This window comes from Oculina patagonica, chromosome 9 (assembly GCF_052425735.1).
Source record: "Oculina patagonica isolate OP01 chromosome 9, crgOcupat, whole genome shotgun sequence".
Classification (NCBI taxonomy): domain Eukaryota; kingdom Metazoa; phylum Cnidaria; class Anthozoa; order Scleractinia; family Oculinidae; genus Oculina; species Oculina patagonica.
Window position 1 is genome coordinate 23,029,650 of NC_135766.1, and position 20,726 is coordinate 23,050,375.

General features: G+C 39.4%; 2 protein-coding genes across 2 annotated transcripts; both read right to left on the reverse strand.

The window, feature by feature from the left end:
- Positions 1-257: 257 nt before the first annotated feature.
- On the reverse strand, positions 258-6,634 carry LOC144666140 (enkurin domain-containing protein 1-like). The gene is made up of 6 exons (XM_078527502.1): positions 6,210-6,634; positions 5,495-5,664; positions 4,397-4,552; positions 3,364-3,524; positions 2,235-2,371; positions 258-912 (listed from the first exon to the last, which is right to left on the reverse strand). Exons 1-6 carry the CDS (start codon positions 6,415-6,417, stop codon positions 752-754), a joined length of 993 nt encoding a protein of 330 aa, XP_078383628.1. The 5' UTR covers positions 6,418-6,634; the 3' UTR covers positions 258-751.
- A 984-nt stretch (positions 6,635-7,618) lies between these two features.
- Positions 7,619-20,048, reverse strand: LOC144666128 (prolyl 4-hydroxylase subunit alpha-1-like). Its single transcript, XM_078527487.1, has 13 exons — positions 19,656-20,048; positions 18,257-18,397; positions 16,751-16,941; positions 15,404-15,455; positions 15,122-15,288; positions 14,354-14,524; positions 12,543-12,613; positions 11,749-11,848; positions 10,272-10,322; positions 9,825-9,887; positions 8,950-9,018; positions 8,095-8,191; positions 7,619-7,866 (listed from the first exon to the last, which is right to left on the reverse strand). Exons 1-13 carry the CDS (start codon positions 19,999-20,001, stop codon positions 7,796-7,798), a joined length of 1,590 nt encoding a protein of 529 aa, XP_078383613.1. The 5' UTR covers positions 20,002-20,048; the 3' UTR covers positions 7,619-7,795.
- Positions 20,049-20,726: the final 678 nt, after the last annotated feature.

Below are 20,726 nucleotides of genomic sequence, written 5' to 3' on the forward strand. Positions count from 1 at the left end.
TTTTGCTGTTTCTTTTATAGTTTTTTAGCTGACATTGAGCAATCTAAGTTTTACTCCTCATTCCTCTCAATTCAACATGGGAAGGGTAAGGCGCTTATCTGTCCGTTCACCTCTCCACTGAGGTAATTATTCGTCCACTTTAACGAAGACTTTGTATTTCGCAAAAATGCCTTTATATATATAATTCGAAACAGAGGCGTCACACAAGTCGGCGCAGTTCATTACACATTGTACGCAAAATCATAAATTACCCAGTATTTCTTTGAATGACAATGTATATAACGTTTATTTACAGTAGTTTTTGAGACTTGAGTAAAGAACGCTGGGCGTGAATTTCAAACCAAAATAAAAACAGTGTTGCCATGGTAGCCGTTCGTTTACATGGACTGACAAAGGCATAATGCACAGCTTTAAACTAATCACAGCATGTATACACTACTACGATATGATACGACATAATATTTCGCTTTAATTGTGGATGGAAATGGGAGCTAGGGGTTAATTTATACTGGGGTTAAACGGTTTTAATTTCTAGTTTTCTGTTCATCTTTCAGTTAAAATGTACATATAAAAAGTTCATATATTTCAGTTTTTCGCCAACAACGACTAGGCATATCTTTAAAATCTGGAGACTAAATTGGATGTTTAAAATACTCTCTTTTGCAAGCTAAACCAGGTTTCTTTTCTCGATGTTATTTAACATGGGAGGGGTAAGGCGCTTATTTGTCCCTTCACCTCTCCACTGAGGTTATTAGTCGTCCACTTTAACGAAGACTCTGGGTCGGGAGAATATTTTAATGGCGTCTTCTATTTCGGAAAGTTTTCTTTCAAGTTCGGCTTTTATTGTCTTTACTCTCAATGTGTCCACTCTTACGGGAAGGGCGTTTAATTGGGTGAGAAGTTCTGACTGATCTGAAAAAGAAAAAAGAAAAAAATAACGTTGGAAAAACATGATAGCATATGCCCAGCCCGAGGAAGGACTCCCTAATGAAAGGCACCGTGGGTGAGCATGCTTGTCGGAAAATTTAATCAAACCCTTAAGGGAGGCCAATCTGGGCGTGGCGCAAGCTTTTTGACCCCTACAAGAGACCAATTTCCGTGCTTGGACGGTTTAAACCGCCAACACAACATAACAGCGTTCCATATTTCTTCACTTCAAACCAAAACGAGACCTTGACGGCTAAAAATGTTGGAGTTCCGTCTCTTTCTCGTATTTCGCGCTCACTTGCTATTTTCGCGTTTGCCCCCTGGATTTTAGAGCGAAATAGAGACTCAGGTTTGCAAGCCAGAACAAAGATGGAAAAAAACTGGGAAATATTTACATGGGTTGCAACCAAGACAAATTTTCGTACCACATGGTCGCAAATTAGTCAGAATAAATAGGTTTAGATTTAACAGTTTTGCTGTAGTCAGATCCAAAACAATCCGTATAAACTGAAGAAACGTTGACCCTCAAAAAGCATAAACCATGAACGATATGATCCAATGGTATTCTGTAGAGAGCCTTGAAAAGCTTAGAATATATATAGCCTTGGCTCCTAAGTGAAGCATAGCTCATCCACAGTTTTCTTCCACTGTTCTCTGTCTTGGGCTTGGTGTTCAATTTGGGTCCATCGTAGACCTATCTGCCGCAGTTCTTGTTCGGCTGATCTTCTCCAGTTGTTTTTTGGCCTTCCACGATTTCTCTTTCCTTGAGGGTTCCAGAAGAGTGCCTGTTTAGTTACGCTATTGTGTGGTTTCCTTAGCGTGTGTCCTATCCATTTCCACTTCTTTCTTCTGATTTGAATCATCATCTTGTCTTCCTGAGTCCTTGCCCATAGATCTTCGTTGCTGATGGTGTTTGGCCATCTTACACCAAGGATGTAGCGTAGGCAGCGGTTGACGAAGGCTTGGGTTTTATCTGTGATGTTCTTCGTTACTCTCCAAGTTTCAGCTCCATACATCAGTACAGTTCATTTTACAGTACTGATGAAAAGCTTAGAAACATTCCTTTTATTTGCAATCAAGATATTTTCTTTTTTTGGGAGCCTTAAGAGAACGATTTGTGCAACCTGTCTTATTATCATGTTTATTCTGTCAAAGACGATGATTATTTTTCTGATTTCCCAGTAAACCTTTGGGTCGCATCGTTCATGGTAGTTATACATAAATGAATTTTTCATGGGTCAACGATCCATTCAATCAGGTGTACATAACAACATTTGTACTTATCAGTAGGAACTTGCAGAACGTACTTTTTTGAAGGCTCGCTAGTGTCTGAAGTCGTTCTTCTCTGGGCATGAGTGTGTGTCCAGGGGGGACACTTGGATCAGGCATGTTGGCAATTCTTATTGCTTCTTCTTGCTTCCATTGCTCTTGTCGAGTTTTTAAGCTGGAAGTAATCACAAATATGGCATTACAGTGTGTTCTTCGTAACTCAATCTTCCTCTCTCTCACAATTTCCCTCTCCACACAGGAGTATAAATGGGTACCAGTGAGCTGTTAGAGAAACCTGACAGAATGCTGGGGGGGGGGGGAGCCCTCTGATGGACTAGTATGTCATCCCTGGAGGGAGACTAGCAATACTGCTACAAAGCACTTCAGAGAATTCGATGGAAGAACAAGAATGAACGTCTTTATTTTCATAGTCGAGCAATTTCAACTGAGTGTCGTAAAACCAAAACCAAAGTAATCACTCCGGTCAATCACAAGGGATGCAAACAATCCAGTAAACCAGTCAAAACTTGAGGCAAAATGAAGCAAGGAAGAAGAGTGACACTCAAGTGAAAACCACTCTAACCTGTTGGTATAAAAATTCATTATAATTTATGGCTGGCTCTGCAAGCAGGCAAGATGAAGTAAACTCTACCCAAGTGACCCGCTAGGGACTTGGGAATACCCTAAGATATTCTGTTAGTCTCTACTTGGTGATTTTATATTCTTAGAATAGTCAGGGCTTGAGACTAACTTTTAAACTCACTGGTTTACTGGCTAGTGACATGTCAGATTTTACTAGCCAAAAGTAATTTTTCACTAGTCAGGTATAATGATTTCTATCAAGAACAGTTGACTTTTCCAAGTTTTTCACTAGCCAAATGGCTAGTAGGAATGCTAAACCTGGTAGCCAAAACCAAAATTTTAGTTTCCTTTGGCTAGTTGGCTACCGTTAGTCTCGAGTCCTGATAGTGATGAAAACCTTATTTCTCCTTTCAATATCAATGCATTGTCAAGCAGACATGTAATGAGAATAAAGAAAATCATCAACTAGGATATATGGTCCTAATGTAAAACCAAATTCTTCCTACTTACATTATAAGAACTGTATGATTTCTAGAAAGGAGAGTTGATATTTTGAGCCTGGGACTAAATGTTTAGTATACTTACTACTTGGGTACTTTTCCTCTTTTATAGCGTTTTTCCTCTTCTTGTTTCTTGACTGCCAACTTCTCAGCTGCGATTACTGAGGGTGGACGTGGTCTGAGAGGCGAGGGGGCACGGTAGACATTTTTACTGATGTGATTGACATTTTTGACTTGTGGTTTGTGCTGTTATTATAGTAAAAGACAACAATCAATGAAAGGATTCATATTGAAAGAGAGATAAAAACCTGGATCTTTATTGAATTGTGTTGTTTCAGAAAATTCCATACCCCTCTAACAGAAGGTACAATGTATGTTTTTTTGGTTTGAATCCCCCCACCCCTCCGGAAATTCCAGTTAAGCCCCCATTATTTTTGGCCTTTGAGACCCCCCATCCCCTCAAAATTTCCAATGACCTTTCATGGGGTGGGTATGGATAGTTTCTGGAACTGCACATTCCCGCTGATAACAAGGCACAACTACATACTAGCTATGACATTATGCATCAACTACAGTACCAGACAAAGTGCTTTTCCAGCAACCAATGGGCATTTTTATGAGTCAAGTGTCATAAAAGGGGGCTCTCTGAACTCAGTTTAGAGTTTGCATACTTTCTGTTACCTAAAATTCTATGACTTTTAATTCTTGACCTTTCATGACTATGCGTAACAAAATCAATGACCAAATGACAACATGGCCAAGAGAGAAGACAAGGGACAGGGACAACCAGTCCTCTTACATGCTGAGTCAAGAAGAAAATCTTCAACTATCCATTAACTTAAATGATACATTTAAAAGATTTTTCTGATTATGGTTCTATTTGGTTCATTCAAATTATGTTTATATATTCCATAAATAATGACTTATCCTGATTTTTTAGGATAAGTTTCTACAATAAACCATTTTCGTATTCTCAGTATTGGACTGATAATAGCTTGTAATGGAGGCCAATGCAGGGGAATATCATTAAAAAGAGCTTCATGTAATTTACATTTGAAAAGATTAGCCGATACATAAAAAACACATTTGTCCCTTACTGAAAAACACAAAATGCTTACCTCTTTAGCAATAGTGGCTTTAGGAACAGTCAACTTCATCTCGCGTGGAATGACAGGTTCACATGAAGTGGGTCGGTCCTTGACTGGGGGACCATTTCTTGAACCAGCTCGAAGAAATGACGCAGAGTTTGATCTCTGGAGTGGTGGAGGGGGAGCCTAAAACAATGACACATTGAAAAAACTGATTTTGAATATGAAACCTTATACTGTAAAATTCAAATAATAGCCTCCTCCATACCCCAAGGGGGCTACCCCGACATAACAAAATGGACATAACAACATAAAGGAAAGATCAGTTTTTGTGTTTTGCTGCAGCCGCAATGGCGCAAGCAAACAGAGTATGTGCGGAGGACCGGTAAGGCGTAGTGCCGAGAGGAGAAAGAACACCGAGTCAACAAACAGAAAAACGAACCGAGCCGAGCACGAGTACGGGCCCGAACGCCCACGGGAAGGGAAAACAGAAAACCGAAAAAGAACGGGAAAGACAGGCGACCACCCAAGAAATCGCAGCACACGAAAGAGAAGACTTGGAACCCGCCGAAGGTCAATTTTCCAAAGGACAGTGCACAGTTTCTCGCCTACCCTCACGAAACACAAAAAGGAGAGAAAAACACAGCGGCGACAAAGCGGCCGGCCGACGAGGGGGGCGAGAGCCACGCCAAAACTGACGCGGCCGGCGGAGGGGGAGAGGGGGAACCAGCGGGCCCTGGTAGGGTGCGGCGGGGTCCTAGTGTTATCAAGGGATTGATTTGCGAGAGTGTGGTGAGGGATGATATTCGATGATCGTTCCGCGTTCTTATAAACAGGAGTGACAGTGATTCCCACAAGTGAAGACATAAAAGAGTTGATTCATCGACTCCGCTCATCAACATGTTCCCTAAGACGCTCTAGCAGCAAAACACATGGACCCATTGGGGCCCTATTTTTTCCTTATGTCATTTGGCTTACGTCAATATGTTCCTGTTATGTTGTTATGTCGTGTTGTTCACACTGGTGACATAAAACTTCAATGCAAATTCTCTAGTATGATCAACCAGGCCTTGAACTCAAGGGCATCCTAACAACTGAATTAGATCATGACAAAATAATTTCACAAACCTTAACTTCCTGTGCCACTTTTGAATCAACATGATCAAACTTCCCTGGCTTGTAAACAGCTTTCACAGGTTCATTAGTACTAGACTCTCTTTGTTTTTCTCGATTTGCTCTCTGAATTTCCTTAATTCGATGCACATTTTCTTTTGCAAAATTCTTTGACTGTGCTGAAGCTGTAAGAGACAAAAACAAAATGTAATTTGTTTTGAGATTTCGGCGCGACAGTTACAGTTGTATTTGTTCATGGAACCTCTTTTTAGTATACAGGTGTTGTACTGTATCAGTAATGATTTATATAAGCTGCTAACAAGCATTTGTGACGTTTTAGTATGACCATACTTTATTACCAAAATTTATGACCATTTGAAAATTATCATTCTATTTGATAGAATCTAACAGAGTAGTGCGAACAAATTGTTGTTGGTTTAGTTAAATGGAGTTGCAAACATGCAATTTATATGTACGATGCCTCTGATAAAATTAAAGTTAAACAAGTGTTAAAGACAATGATCTAAAATTGATTCTACGTGTATATGTACTCCATTCATAACCAGCGAAACATAAACGTTCGCAAAGCGAATGTCGTTTTCTTTCAAACGCATAGAAAATAATCATTTTACGGCATTTTCGGCAAGAGTATAAAATAATATTTTAGGATCCTCGCTGTTAGCTGTGCTATAAAAAAATTTAAATGTAAGCTAATATAACCACAACTTACAGGGTCTTGATCCGATTGAGTATGGTCTTGCATGGGGGTTAAACAACTGCGCCAGAGTTCCCTGGTTCTTAATTGCATTAGAAAGCGCTTCAGGCTTCACTCGAGCTTTCGGTTGCCTTTCTGCATACACCGGACTGTATCTATCAGCACTGGAAGGCCTTCTTGTGTCAAAACCAGGGTCGGTAGGAATTGTCCAAGTCGAAAGCATTTTTCTTGGCACGACTTGAGGTGACCTTCACTATCAATCTATTTCCGACTGATCGCAGAATTTTATCGCCGTATTTTGACGGGTCATAGTAGTGCTTGGTCTTGAATCTTTCTTGATGTCAGATCACGAAGAATTTCACCAATATTTACGCGGTTTTTCAACAATAAAAGCTCACTTCCTTCATATATTTTCCGTTGGTATGCAAAACAACTCTAAAGCAATCCCACAAGGCTATGGGGCAATGTTGCCATGTGACCGCTGTACATAGAAACCGCAAGCTCACAATCCTCGTACCCAGGATTCTCTGATACTCAAACCCAAGATGGCGGCGTTCCGCTCTCGATTCCGCAACCAAATCAAAACGCCCGAACATTGCCTCGGGAGGGGGACCGGGACGATGCATTCTTATATTACTTCTCTGACTTGAACGGGTACACCATAACTACCATATGTCTTTTTTCTTTTAGCTGGACGTTTACGCATTTTATTTTTAGCTATCTTTAACATAGCCGACCACAGCCTGCGTAGCCGGCGTTCAAAGGGGAAGGAGAAGGGGAGTTCGAGCGCGAAGCGCGAGATGCGAGGAGAGAGCGCGAAGCGCGCTTCGCGCTCGAACTCCCCTTCAACTTCCCCTTTGAACGCCGGCCACGCAGGTTAGACTTAACACGGAATACTGCCTCATAATCGCACCAGGAAAACATGCTAAAAGGGGCAAAAAGGATACCCTATTTAAGGACTGAGAACCTCACAAACCAGGCATACCCTACCCCGAAGTACATACCGTAAAATTCCGGTTATAAGCGCTCCCCCCCCCCCCGCTTATAAACCCCCCTGGTTATAGGCCCATCCACCTGGAAACAAAAAAATACATCCGGTTACAATCCCCCGCCGGATATAAGCCCCCCTCTGTTGGATGACAGTACTGAGTAGGGCTAAGTGTTACTTTATTATGCGTTTTTAACTTAAAAACGTTTTTCGATCAACACTTACGTAGGTCGTTTCGAAACGTTTTTTTTTTATTCCGCTTATAAGCCCTCCTGGATATGAGCCCCTCCGCTTATAAGCCCACACAAAACCCCTTACGAAGCTGTATACGCCCAGGGCTTATAACCGGAATTTTACGGTATGGGAGTAACCCGGGGGGAGGGGGGGCTTTAAGGTACAATATTGACGGAACCGTGACTGACACTAACGTTGTGTTTTACAAATAGTTTATTGATTAAGTTCTAAATTTTACAATGTGCAAATAAGTAATTGATGAAAAATTTATGTTTGTGTCTTGCCAGTTGTAATTTCATTTATTTTTCCTATCTAATACCGCAGACCAGGAGGAACCCGTCTGACTAACGTGGAAATCTAGCCTGGAAGTATTTGTCATTCATTTATCGGGGTTCAGACTGCATTTACGACGGAATTCTTGTCCACGAATATGTAGCCACTTATTGGCAACTGAAAATAAAATAAAACACTGTGTTATTATTGATAATAATTATTTGTAACGCATAATGTGCCACTGTTAGAGGTTATCAAAACGTCAGTCACCCTCCAACAACAGTTCTTTCAAGAACTACTCTCACCCGAAAGATCACACAATACGAACTACCACAATGATTCAATTTTTCCTATTGGCCAGTTAAGCTTTTGAGAAAGCAGGCACCAGTCCCATTGAAAACTCACCCCATTTATTTCCGCAGAGGACTGGGCAGGCGGCATGCTCCGTTTCATAATCTCCTTTTCCTGATTTTTTGAGGTTATACCAGAACACTGCGTCACCCTGTAAGCAAATCCGAAACGGTAGTGATAAAAGCTTCTCAATCGAAACAAAAGTTAAGGAGTAAACGGAGAAATGAAATCGTAAAAATCTATGTCTATTAAGACCGGGTATTTAAACCTCCTTCGTGGTTATGATTTATTTTGTGTTAATAATGAGATTGAGAATAATATTTGGCAGTTCAAACTGCTGCAAGAAGTTATTCCGTCAAGAAATTGCTTTTTATCAAAATGTAAATCAATTAATCAATCAATCAATCAATCAATCAATAAACTATATTATTTTATACATTCAAATTAATAGCGAAGAAAATCCATGCGATGAATACAGAAAAGTAAATAAAAAGATAAGCTAAAACTGTTTACCAATGTTGAAAGGAGAGTATTAGTTAGCTGATGCAGTTATACAAGTTGGAACAAAACCTGTTTAGTCCAATGGTTTCTTACCCGGGGGGACTTGCATATGAAAAGGGCGGGGATGCTAGTTGTCTCGCTTAGAGGTGTGAATTCAGGAATTTTTTGGCCTCGCTTTGGGTGTTCCGGGCAAAACGCCAATTTTTCTAGTGATTTTTATGGTCTCATTTAGGGCTGCACAGGAAGAAATACACAAATAAAAGTTATATTCCGAGTTTTTTGGTATCTTTTTAGGGTCAAGAAAAGCTTGAGTTACACCCAGATTGGTCTCTTTTAGGGGTTCTTTTCAAAATTTCCCACGAGCATCCTCGCTCCTCTCATATAGGAGTCCCCCCGGAGGTTTCTTACCATTGTCGGACTGACGAAAGTTTTAGCTTTCGTAAATACTGTGTAACCTCCCCTGCTGACGTCATTAAGCTATGGAACCAAAAAAACACAATAAAAACAAGAATTAGTGAGTTGAACATACAACTATTTATTAAACTTCATTTACCGAAAAATGTCGGGTAAAATCCCTCCCCCTTCCACGCTTATGAGACGCATGCGGTAACGGACCCATCTACAAACGTAAAAAATTTTTCGTTTATAAGTGAAGTCTCTGAGTATAAAAGGCGACTTCTATTCAGCTATTCCATATCAACTACCCAACTTTCTTACATAACTAGCAATAATAAGTTTGTATGTACATTACAGAACAAAACGTTTGATTTAATCAGAATAACTCTGTTATAATGTACTGATCACCAGAGCCTTTTAAATCGTTTCTTGTAAGCTCATACGGCCTGTTAGAAGAATAATATCCGTGCCACTACAATTCCAAGTCTTAATTTTATAAAAACACTCGCTAAACATGCGTTACATCACGTCGCATCGAAACCGAACTGAACCTGTAAACAACATGGCGGGAACACACGTCTTAAATCTAATTAACTCAACCAATCAGAGTCCAATGTTATAACAGCATAAATTATATATCATTATTTTAACAATCACAAACTTTTTTTTAATGCAGGTTATAGCCCGTCCTCCCCCGAGTATATAAGCTCCTCCAGTTATAAGCCCACCCAAACCCCTTACGAGGCCTTTATCTAACGGTATTTTGAAAACTCACGACTGACATTGTAAATAAATCTTCTTTTACAAACTTCAGTGTGGACTCTAGAGCGAGAATAGGCTGAATAGCATATCAAATGTATAAAATTAAGATCTGTTAAACTTCTTACATAGATAAGGACAGTGGCAATACGGTTTCCATTCGGAGATACGTCCAAGGGTGAGCCTGGGTCCTAACAGAAATAAAAGACAATTGCAAGTTACCTTTATTTACATCATTGTTCATTTAAATCACACTTTTTTACTGCATCATTTTTTAGTCACGTTCATTTTTAGCAAAGTAACACCAACCTCAGTCGACTTATCGTCATTTTAATTTTTTTTTTATAACTGTTTCTTCATCTCCAAGAAAAGTAAAAAAAAACCGCCTACTTCTTCTTCTTTATTATTGTGCCGAATATCTATCGCGTTTCTGACTTCCTTTTACTGGTATTCCGTTGTTGGACGTTTTTATTTTTCTTTTAAAAGCGCCACCTTCACAGATTTATTGAACCAATTTTTGAAGTCGAAATTTGCACTTTTGTAAAACTTAATTATACAAGTAAATCGATACTTACTCCAAAATCGAGGTGAAATTCATACTGTCCGGCCATTCCGTAGTTTGCAACCTAGTTGATGGAATAAAAAAATATGAAGTAGCATTAAATGCCGCCTTAAGGTTGCTCAAGTCTATGTACCTTGTAAAAAATGGTAAAGGTTAAGTTTGCTTAGAGTCAAGTGTCTCAAAGACGCTGAAAGTTGTTTCGGTTTCCATTGTATCAGGGGACTAGAATGTTTCTACCTCCATCACCTAGGCTCTTACCGAAGGTGCTAGCACTTTTTTTAGCACTATTTGGCTTTGCGAGCATTTTTTTTTACATTTTATCCCAAAAAGCACTGCTAGCATTATTTTGGATTTTCGACTGATTATTTGTATAATTTTGTGGTAAAAACACAATCTGACTTTATTTATGGCGTCCAAAGCCTCCCAGATGCATTTTGCCCTCATTATAGTCAAAGGAGCCGATGAGGCTTGGTTTGGTCAGCAGTTGCCTTCTAGAAAGCCAGTCCACAACCTCGTCCCCAGGGCCTTGACGAGCAGCCATTTTGAAAACTCGTCACCGAGAAGGCCCTGGGGACGAGGTTGCCCAGTCCATCACACTCGTTCCAAGATGGCGTCGTCATCCACGAGGAACAATGGAAGTAGCCAGCCATGGCAGAGATTGCTCGAGAGCGTACTCTGCCATCAATCAGTGGACAAAATAAGACTAGGGGAAACTGTGATGCAAAAAACGTAAGCATACATGATCGGATGCGGCAATTTCCAGGAGAACAACTTTTAATGAAAGACGGGAAGTTGTTTTGTCTGGAAGCAGAAAGGGTATTCTCTATTCTCAACTCCTCATTCAATGATCAACAAGAGCACGTCTTAGTTGACTATCTGCAAGCAAGTGTGATGACCCAATACAACAAGCGATGATTAACTTCTAGTATGGGTAACGATGAACCAATAACAAGCGATGATTAACTTCTGGTATCAGAAGAATGGATAATTTATAGAAAACCTTAAACGTTGTGTTAGATTAATGGAAAAAAACATTGATCGTTACATGTTGTTGTTGAAAAATGTAACTGAAAATCTGAAAAATTTAATATTATATGTTTAAAAAAATCGGAAGAAGTGAGCATTTTTATGTAACCCACGAGCACTTTTTTAAACAATTAGCATTATTTTAGCACTTTTTTGGCAAAAAACGAGCACTTCTTTTAGCATTTAATGCTTATTTTACGAGCACTTTCGGTAAGAGCCTACCATCACCCCCTAAATGGGATCAAGCCCATAGCACATTTTTGGAGCAACGGCTCAGTGTCCCTGTAACAGTTTCGCGTTGCTAATTGGGCGAGCGACGTTTCTCTTCTGGTTGGCCAAGGTTTGAAGCAGCACGACGTGTATTCACTCGCCGTTTCATGAGTAAATCTCAATTCATATGAAATATATTGCATATCTACATGTTTAATAGGTTTTTAACAATATTATCTGTATGTTTACTATACCTGTAATTGTTCTGCAGTACTCATTTCCAGGCCTGTCACGGCCCCAATTCGACGGTTCACTCTCTCAATGACCTCGTCATCTTCGCTTTCAAGCCAAGCGCTGCATGTAAGAGTAATATTACACTAAAGTTTATGACTCAAACCTTAAAAAAACATACATAATCATCCCGAACAGAAGTCATTACAGCTGTGCTATTACTTCACAAGGGGATCAAACACACAACGCGCGCAGTTCCCACCAAACTGGCGAAATTCGCCCCTTTATGGCCAAGGCAGAACTTTAAGACGTGACCATTTTCTGACAACTTAAGCTTCCTAGCCTTCGCCAGCAACTTTACCGCCTGGAGAAGTGGCTCGCCACTTTATTTTCTGCAAAGTTTTCTTACAAAATTTTTACATACTACGATTTAAATTATTAAAAAATTCTTAAAAGTGGCGCTGTATTTTTGCGTTTGACTGCTCTACATGAGTGACGTTCATAGCGGTCAAACTCATAAGAATAATCAAATTCCAATGCATAAGCGGCGTACAAAGCTAAACTTTTCAGCGACTGGCTTAACTTTTGGCTCAAAAGCGAAAGATTTTAAAAATTTAAGACTTTGTATGGGACAGGTTTGGCGGGAAATGCGCACGCGCACCACACGTTTGACCGTTGATTACGAGTGACGGTAATGGACGCAGTCACGTAGATATATATATATATATATATATATATATATATAAAAATGGCTTATTCACTCTCTAATCTAAGTATATCTACAGAATAATCTTGTGCTAGTGCAGTGTCAAGATACCTTTTGCTTACTCTATAATGTGCGTTTTCCAACTCCCCTGTTTTTTTGTTAAACACAGTTGCTCTTTTAAGCTGCCAAGTAAAGAGAAAACAGCATCAGCTATACTGAAAATCCAAGCTCATGACTTGAAATTTACTCTGAAGGCGCGTTTACACAGCAGAGAAATTTGGGTACGGACCTGTCACAAAAACGGTCCGGACTTAACCACTTTTGTAGAGAAACAGTCAAATCAAAACGGGGCCATAGCCGCCTATGGCCCCGTTTTGATTTGACTGTTTCTCTACAAAAGTGGTCAGGTCCGGACTTATTTTTTGACGGGTCCGTACCCAATTTTCTCTGTCGTGTAAACGCGCCTTGAGTTCAACTTTTGAAATGGATAGTTTGATTTTCCCCAAAGGTGGGTGGTCTGGGTGTAGGCGCCAGAATTTTCGTTTCGTTTAGTTTTAGTGTCATTACTACTCATATGCATAGCTTCGTGTTAGTTTTCGTGTTAATTAGTTCCCTTTGTTTTTAGTCTATTTCTGTACATGTTACTTTTATTTGCATATTGGTATATTTTCTGTTGCGTGTAATTTATTTAGTCTGTTTTTGTTTGCAAGTTTCGAGTTTACAGTCTATTTCGAGTTTATGGTCAAGTTCCAAGTTTACCGTTCGTCTTTTATGGATTTTTCAGTGGTCACATTCGTCTTCGTAAGTTTCTCGTTTATTTTGCTTTGTTGTTTTCCTGTTTTCTCATGTCGTTCGTTGTAAGTTATTTTATGCTCATTTCTGTGTTTGTAATTTTGTTATTTTCAGTTACCGTATCTATCTTCGATTAAACGTTTGTATGGCAAGATGGTTTACGCGTTTTGCAACTACAGTGGGAGAATCTTATCAGCCAATCTTAATCGTGTCACCATTTACCGTAGTTAAACTTCCCGCATTGTTAAAACTTCAAACAAACTTCTAACTCTCCTCTACTCATTGTTTACATTTAAATTTAAACTTTGTTCCTCAGCATATCTACCCTGGGTTTTAATTGTCTTTTTGATTGTCTTTTTTGGATGCAATTCGCACTTTTAAGTAGGCCCAGACAGATTGTGCTCGGCAACTTTTGAGCAACTTTTGGCGTTTGGAGCAACTTTTTCCAATTTTAGCAACCTTGAGCAACTTTTGGCTTTCTGAGCAACTTTTGAGCAACTTTGTATTGATATGGCTTATAAGAATCACAAAAATTAACATGTGATTGAAATTTTGAAAAGGAACCATCTATTTCTGTAAAAACATTGATACTTTGCATACTAGCAGGGAACGGGTGTCGAGGAGGTGTTGAGAGGACATCATAAGCCCACCTCGTCCTCAGTTATTTTCGGTTCACTACCACTTCCTGGTCGCCCAGGCTTTCTTGGCCTGGTTGCCCAGCGTCGGCAGCGTATTCTTCAACTGTGCAAACCTTTTATAATATACATGTGCCCAAGATATACACTTCAGATTAATATATTGAACTTTCTTAAGTTCCAATTATCCAAAAAGAACAATGATTAATGATATTTAATAATATTTGTATGAAATATTAATATATTAAAGTAGCAACTTTTGAAGTTTTAGTAGCAACTTTTTGGGTTTTTGGGCAACATTTTAGCAACTTTTTGGCTTTAAAAAGAGGAACTTTTCATGATTTTGCGAGCACAATCTGTCTAGGCCTACTTTTAAGTTAAGCTTCTGCTACATTGATATACTCAACCTCGTTCCCAAGGCTTTTCCCTTCTCCAAATTAAATCCAAAAGAAAAGCGCCGGGAAGGAGGTTGTGACATACTTAGCAGTAACATACCCTGGGCGTAGCGATCTCCTTGATTCTATTAGCTTCAGCCGTGCTTAGGAGATCTCTGAAGATGAATATTCGAGGTTTTCTCCAAACCATTTCTACTTTAACAGGCCTGATCATCAGCAAAGGATTCTTCCTGCCGTGATACCAACAAATGAGATTCCCTTGAGGGGTACTCTAAGTCATGAACGAGAAAAAGTAAATAAATCGAAAGTAAAACAATATTACGAGCTGTCAAAGTAAGTTGCAGTAGGGAAGTGATAGTGGCGGTGGCGGCCTGGTGGTGGTGGAGGAGGAGGAGGAGGAGGAGGAGGAGGAGGAGGAGGACTGGAGGAGTAAGAGAAAGAAGTGGAGGAGGTTCTTACTTGCGTTGTTAGGATGTTCGACATTTTTTTTTTTGACACTAAAGAAGAGCGCCTTCTTTTTCATGCAGTTTTAATTTAACTGTATTTAAAGTTGTAGTGGATAACGTCTGTCTTCAAGCTCAGGTGGCTATTCAGAGAAGCGCTTAATGCAGAGTTCCATAGCGCGAAGCTACTAGAGTCTTTCCGCTCTCTCCTTGGGATGCTAGTCCAAGGTTACGAGTAAGAGTAAAACACAACACAATGACCCTGGACAGGACTTGATCCTAGAATTTGACGCACTGAGCATTTGACATCACCTATTCACCTTTTACGGCCATAATAAGTAACAGTTGGGTTGGTCGCGGTTATTAGCACAGTTATTAGCGCCCATTCCTGCGGAACAGATAAACGAAAGAGAGAGAACTGGTACCTTGCTTGTATCGCCCCTGCAAAGTGTCGCGTACTCCCCACTTTTGAATGCAGCCGTGTTAATTTCTTCCTCTTTTGCCTTTATTTGGTCATGGGTGTCACGTGTGTTTTGTTCAACAGCTCTCTTGTAGTGCATCACATTTTCTTTCGCTTGTTTGCTGTCGGGAGCTGTATAAGAATAGACACAACTTTTATTTCTGTAAAATCGTGAATGAGTTTTCCAAACCTACACTGCAAATTTTAAAAGTGAAGAGATTTTTAAAGTGGAAAGATTATATCTTACCTAGATTCACTATTTCCAATGTAAGATTAAGAGCTCTTTCGTTATTTCCTTTCTACATAAAAACGTAAAAGACAAAAGCCATTAGTATTTCTTTTTATAATTGTTATCAGCATTATCGGTGCCACAGATGAATCAATTTGTAATTCACCAACGAAAAGCAGTCACACTTTGTCACTACATACACCTGTTTGAAGAAACGTTGACCCGTGAAAAGCATAACCCATGAACCAACCTCGACCCAGGGCCTTTTCAATATGTGACAATAGAAAGCAAGGGACCGCGGACGAAAATGCTGCTAGTGTACGTAGGAGCTGGCGACAGCTCTTTATAGACAACTGTCTTTGCGCTGGTTGCTCTATTCTGTGCGGCATACACTCTGCTGAAGAGACCCAATCATGTCGAAACAGCTGTCCAGAGTTTGCATTTTTGACTTTCAGTTTGGACTCTATCATGTCGTTGTCCCGTTAAGGTTTTTTCATTTCTACGTAGTGTCAGCCTTGCTTCTTGCCCTGGGGACGAGGTTGCCCATGAACGATGCGACCCAAATGTTTACTGCGAAATCGAAAAAAAAATCCCCATCTGTGACAGAATAAACATGATATGACAGGTTGCATAAATCATGCTCGTAAGGCCCCAAAAGAAGAAAAATATCTTGATTGTCAATAAAAGGAATTTTCAATACTAGGCTTACCAAGGCTGTCTACCCAGAATGACATTCAGTCTTATCATTTATGGTTTCTGCTTTTCACAGGGTCAACATTTCTTCAATTAGGTGTATACACATTAGCTCTTTTGATCGAGCTTTTGATCGTGCGTCTTTTGATCAGCTTACAATTCTGACTGTCCTATTTGAACCATATTGTCGATGAGTTGTTTTTTACACAGCGTTTATGTTTGCATTGTCATACAAAGCTCTTTACACTGTGAGAAGAAAACGAGAAAATGTGCTGGAGAAGAGAGTAACTTGTGTGACGTGGAAATTGAAAAATTTAGAAAGCAATTTTTCGCGCCAAGAAAGGGGCTGCTATATCACGCGCGCGCGTTTTGTATATCTCGTACTTGCGGTTGTCTAGACAAGCCGAAACTCCGTATATACCGTGTAACAAGAACGAAAAAGCTTCGGCGGCCTTTTAATCGAAAATACTTCCTGTGGGAAAGAAAGGGAACATCTAGCTTGAAAAAGTTTCTTTTCAAACTATACAAACTAAACCATCAACATAAACAATCATTTAAGGCGCAAGTTGCAAATCAAATTGTCATATAATTGGCGAGGGACGTTGTTTTAAAGTATTTTACGCATAACTAAAAGTTAAGTAATATAAAGGGTACCAACGTAAGTTTTCTTACAACATATTCGATCCATGCCAAGTACTCTAACACTTCTGTTCGATTCACAGCTTCGTCGTGTCTTCCTTGACTTATTAACTCGTCCGCCATGTTTAACCAGTCCCTGGCCTGTCCGTATCGTCCGGACTGATATGCCACTGTACCCATATCAAAGCAGTCTTCAGCTAATAGCTTTGGAGCAGGGCCACATCCTAAAATAACACGTATTTTTGACATAAGCTAAAAATATAGCTAAATAGAGAGATTTTCACTTGAGTATTATTGCCATACTTTTTAAACATGAGGTAGCCTCATCCCGCGTCATGACGTTAATAAACTGATTGATTGATTGATTGATTGATTGATTGATTGATTGATTGATTGATTGATTGATTGATTGATTGATTGAGTGTCGAAAGTAATTCGCGTTCGCTTTGGTTTTGCAATTTTACTACCTTTTGTGATTGGTTTGAAAAACTCGCGCCACTTTTCAATCAATCAGACGGTAAATCCAAAACTAATCGTGACTTGTTCACACAGCGTTTCTCGTTTCAATTTTCGTGTTTCGCGCTTCGTGCCAGCTACATGTACTAGTATTAACTTCGAGTGTAAATTGGTTTTATAGATTGTCTTTGGTTTTGGTTGGACGACGTCAATCGAAAATTGTATGTTTTGCAAAAAATAAATAAATAAATAAATATACTGTGCTACGAGTTTACTTAGCCGTTGGCAAGTCACTTGTCCTTGAGACAGTCGACAAAAAAAATGCTAAGGATAAACAGGGCTTTCGGAATTCAGTACATATATAAGTACTTAAGCCTTGGGAAATCATGTTACCGTCATTAAAACCGGCTTTCTACCCTTTGTATAAACTTACAAACCTTTTAAAAATGATTTCAGTTATTTAAAGCATAATGGTTCAATGATGGCTCCCAGCACCAGTATACATATATATATGCATTTCGGAATTTTAGTGAATTGCTCGGCATAATTCGGTAAAAGTTGGAGGCGTGGAGAGAGGAAGGGGTGAAGATTTTTAAAGGAGCGCAATTCGCACGAGGATGTTTAAAACGAGCGCTATCTTTCCTCACTTAGTTCGTTAAACATTCCGGGAAACTGCGCCTGTTTGGCAGGCTACAACACTGTTTTCGAAGAGGCCCGGAAGGGAGGGGGCATGCACTTTCGTCAACGTAAGATAGTCGTATGCCGCAATGGTACTTAAACCCTAGCCGCCTAGAAAGTCAGAAAATCTGACCCAGAAAATCGACAAAAATAGAGAGAAAAACCGCTTCATTAATACATCAATGGGTAGTCCAGTTTTAATAGGCCATATCATTTTCTTTCAGTTGGACGTTTACACACTACATCTTTTGTTTGGGATCACACCGGGATCAAAATGCCAAAGAACCTCGAAACCCATACCCTATCCCGCGGCACATATCTACATAGGGTCTATATAGTCCATGGGAGTATCCTCGGGGAGATGACTTATACAAATGCTCTCTTGCCGTGATTTGCTATTCTTACCTGGGATATTGTTATTGACCATGTCAGCAGTAGTTATGTTGTAAGTATCTTGGAGCCTAAACAGCGCCGCCATAGCTCCAATGAGGTCCTCAGTGTAGGTTGGAAATTGCCATTTGTTTGAATTAAGAACATCTTGTAATTCTGCGGAGACAGAGGTAGAAATTCAAAGTTAAATCTTTGGGTCCCAATCTAACCGTTAATTCTTTCTTCTACTAAATCACGTGCACGTACAGTTCTTCTAATGAATTCTGATTGCATGATTTGGACAAAGGTTATTTTTCGTTGATTTCCGTTTATTAAAATTTTACGACGATTCCTGAAAAACGTTCGCGAGGACACCCGATGATTCCAAAGTTGATCCTTTGGGGAAGATCTTACCCAAAGTTTCCAAAGATTGCCGAAAATGTCCAAGGTTTTGCCTGAAGATCACCCGAGGGCCGAACGTTACCGAAGTCAGAAAGGAAGTCAGAAGTAGGGACATGCAGATCGAACTATGAATACGAATAATTCTCGATCCCAGAGCTCTTTTTCTTTTGCGCACGAATGCAAAGGTCTGCTGTTGAGAATCGAGTGCGCATGGGCAAGATCATCACTCGTCACGAAAATCGAAAATCTTGTTCCCACTCTCTCTCCGTTTCTACTCGTTTGGGTCGACGGACGGGGGGTCCGACGGAGAAGAACAAGGGTTCTGGTTACAAGTTTTGTTTAAAAGTAGTCTTCCTTTTACATCGAAAAAAAAGGTTCCCGAATATCTCGAGATTTATCAGTCCACCAATGGGCTTAATAAAATCCTTGTGCAACTTAAAATTGTTTTAACCATTCACTCAGGTCAAACATGGTGTTTTTCGCGCGTTTTCCCGCTGTGATGTGAATGATATTGTTTTGCGCTCTGATTGACGTTTTACGTTTGCCGCTAACGTCCAAGATTGTTTTAGTTTTGGTTTTGCAGCAGTAATTACGAAACGGCTGTCAAATTTTACTGCATGTACACAGCGGAAATAAATATCAAGGAACAGTTACTGGCAAATTAAATACTGTTAGTGTATACAGTTTGCATAATTAGAAAATACAGTATAAAATATCAACTTAATTCCAAAAAAAGAGCTCAAAATTAACAGTGTATTATTTTTTCGGTCAAATCGCCCGTGCTTCAATTGTTTTCGTTGCAGTGTAATCAGATTGTAATACCAGCGGTCCTCTCTTGTTCTTTAACAAAATCTTAAGAAGGAAATTTATGGTAATTGTAAACTTAATTGACTTAAGACTAAAAGACTACAAACTGAGAAATAAACATATAAATATAAACGGCTTTCATTGGCGCTGATAACCTAACAATGCGTGAAAAAAATCAAAATACAACTTAATTAATTTGGCAATTGGACAAAATAATGATGCTTACCGTTCGAATAATCTTTGTCCAAAAATTTGCCAATTTCGCTCCATCCATTCGCAAATCTTTTAATAATAGCATATGTTGACGTGGGATTCTCGAGAGTTTTTATTCCGTCTGTTTTGACTCGGTTGGTCGCTTCCTTAACGCTTTCAGCAAACTGTTTTATTTGCTGTAATCTTTTCTTCTCTAACTCGACGTATTTCTCCAGACTTTCTCCCAGTTTCACTTCCAAGTTCACAATTTGTTCCATTTCTGCGATAGAAGCATAACTATCTCCTCTGGTGAAAAGCGTTCGACGGAAACTTTGACACACAGCCAACAAGAGAATTATATACAAATATTGCGTGGCCATTTTGTCCCTGGCGAGATTTTAAATAAGCTTGGCACATGTGACTGCCCCACGAGGTCTCGCTTGCGAATTTTGAGAGAGGAAGTTTTCAAACCATTTATTATTAATTACGAACATTTCAATGCTATACTTAAAAGCAGATGGCATTTGCAACAAGTTTAGTATAATTCTTTGTCTGTTATATGAAAAAAACTTTGAAAAAAACGATACTTCGCTGAAAAATGGGAATCAACGACAGAAAATTTCTTTGCGTTCATCTTTAAATTAAAATGTATTAGGTTGAGCTAGTGAGTGAATTTTTGTTGTGGAGCTCTTTAAAAGATTTTTTGCGTTGCACGCTGTTTACAGGTGCTTCGCTGGTTTTTCTATTGTTTCAACGACAGGATCCATAGCTTTGATTAGCTTTGAGCGAAATGGGAAGTGCAGGCAGTTGTGTTAAGAAAAAGTCGGAAATATTGATTTTACTAATGGATTTATCCAGCTAAGCTAACTTTGTGTAACATACTCCATTTCTGATATAAGTTGGAATCGAAAATTTCTGCACGAAACCAGATGGGGCTGAGTGCATTATCTTTCATCTTTCTGTTTCTGTGTGAAACAGTATTTTATAATATCTCTTTAACTTGAATTGAACCTGTTAACTTCGGAAATAGGCAAAACGAGAAAGCAAGTTTAACAAATTCAGAGATTAGATCAGCTATCCGCACGCTGGGACCGGCAATCTACCC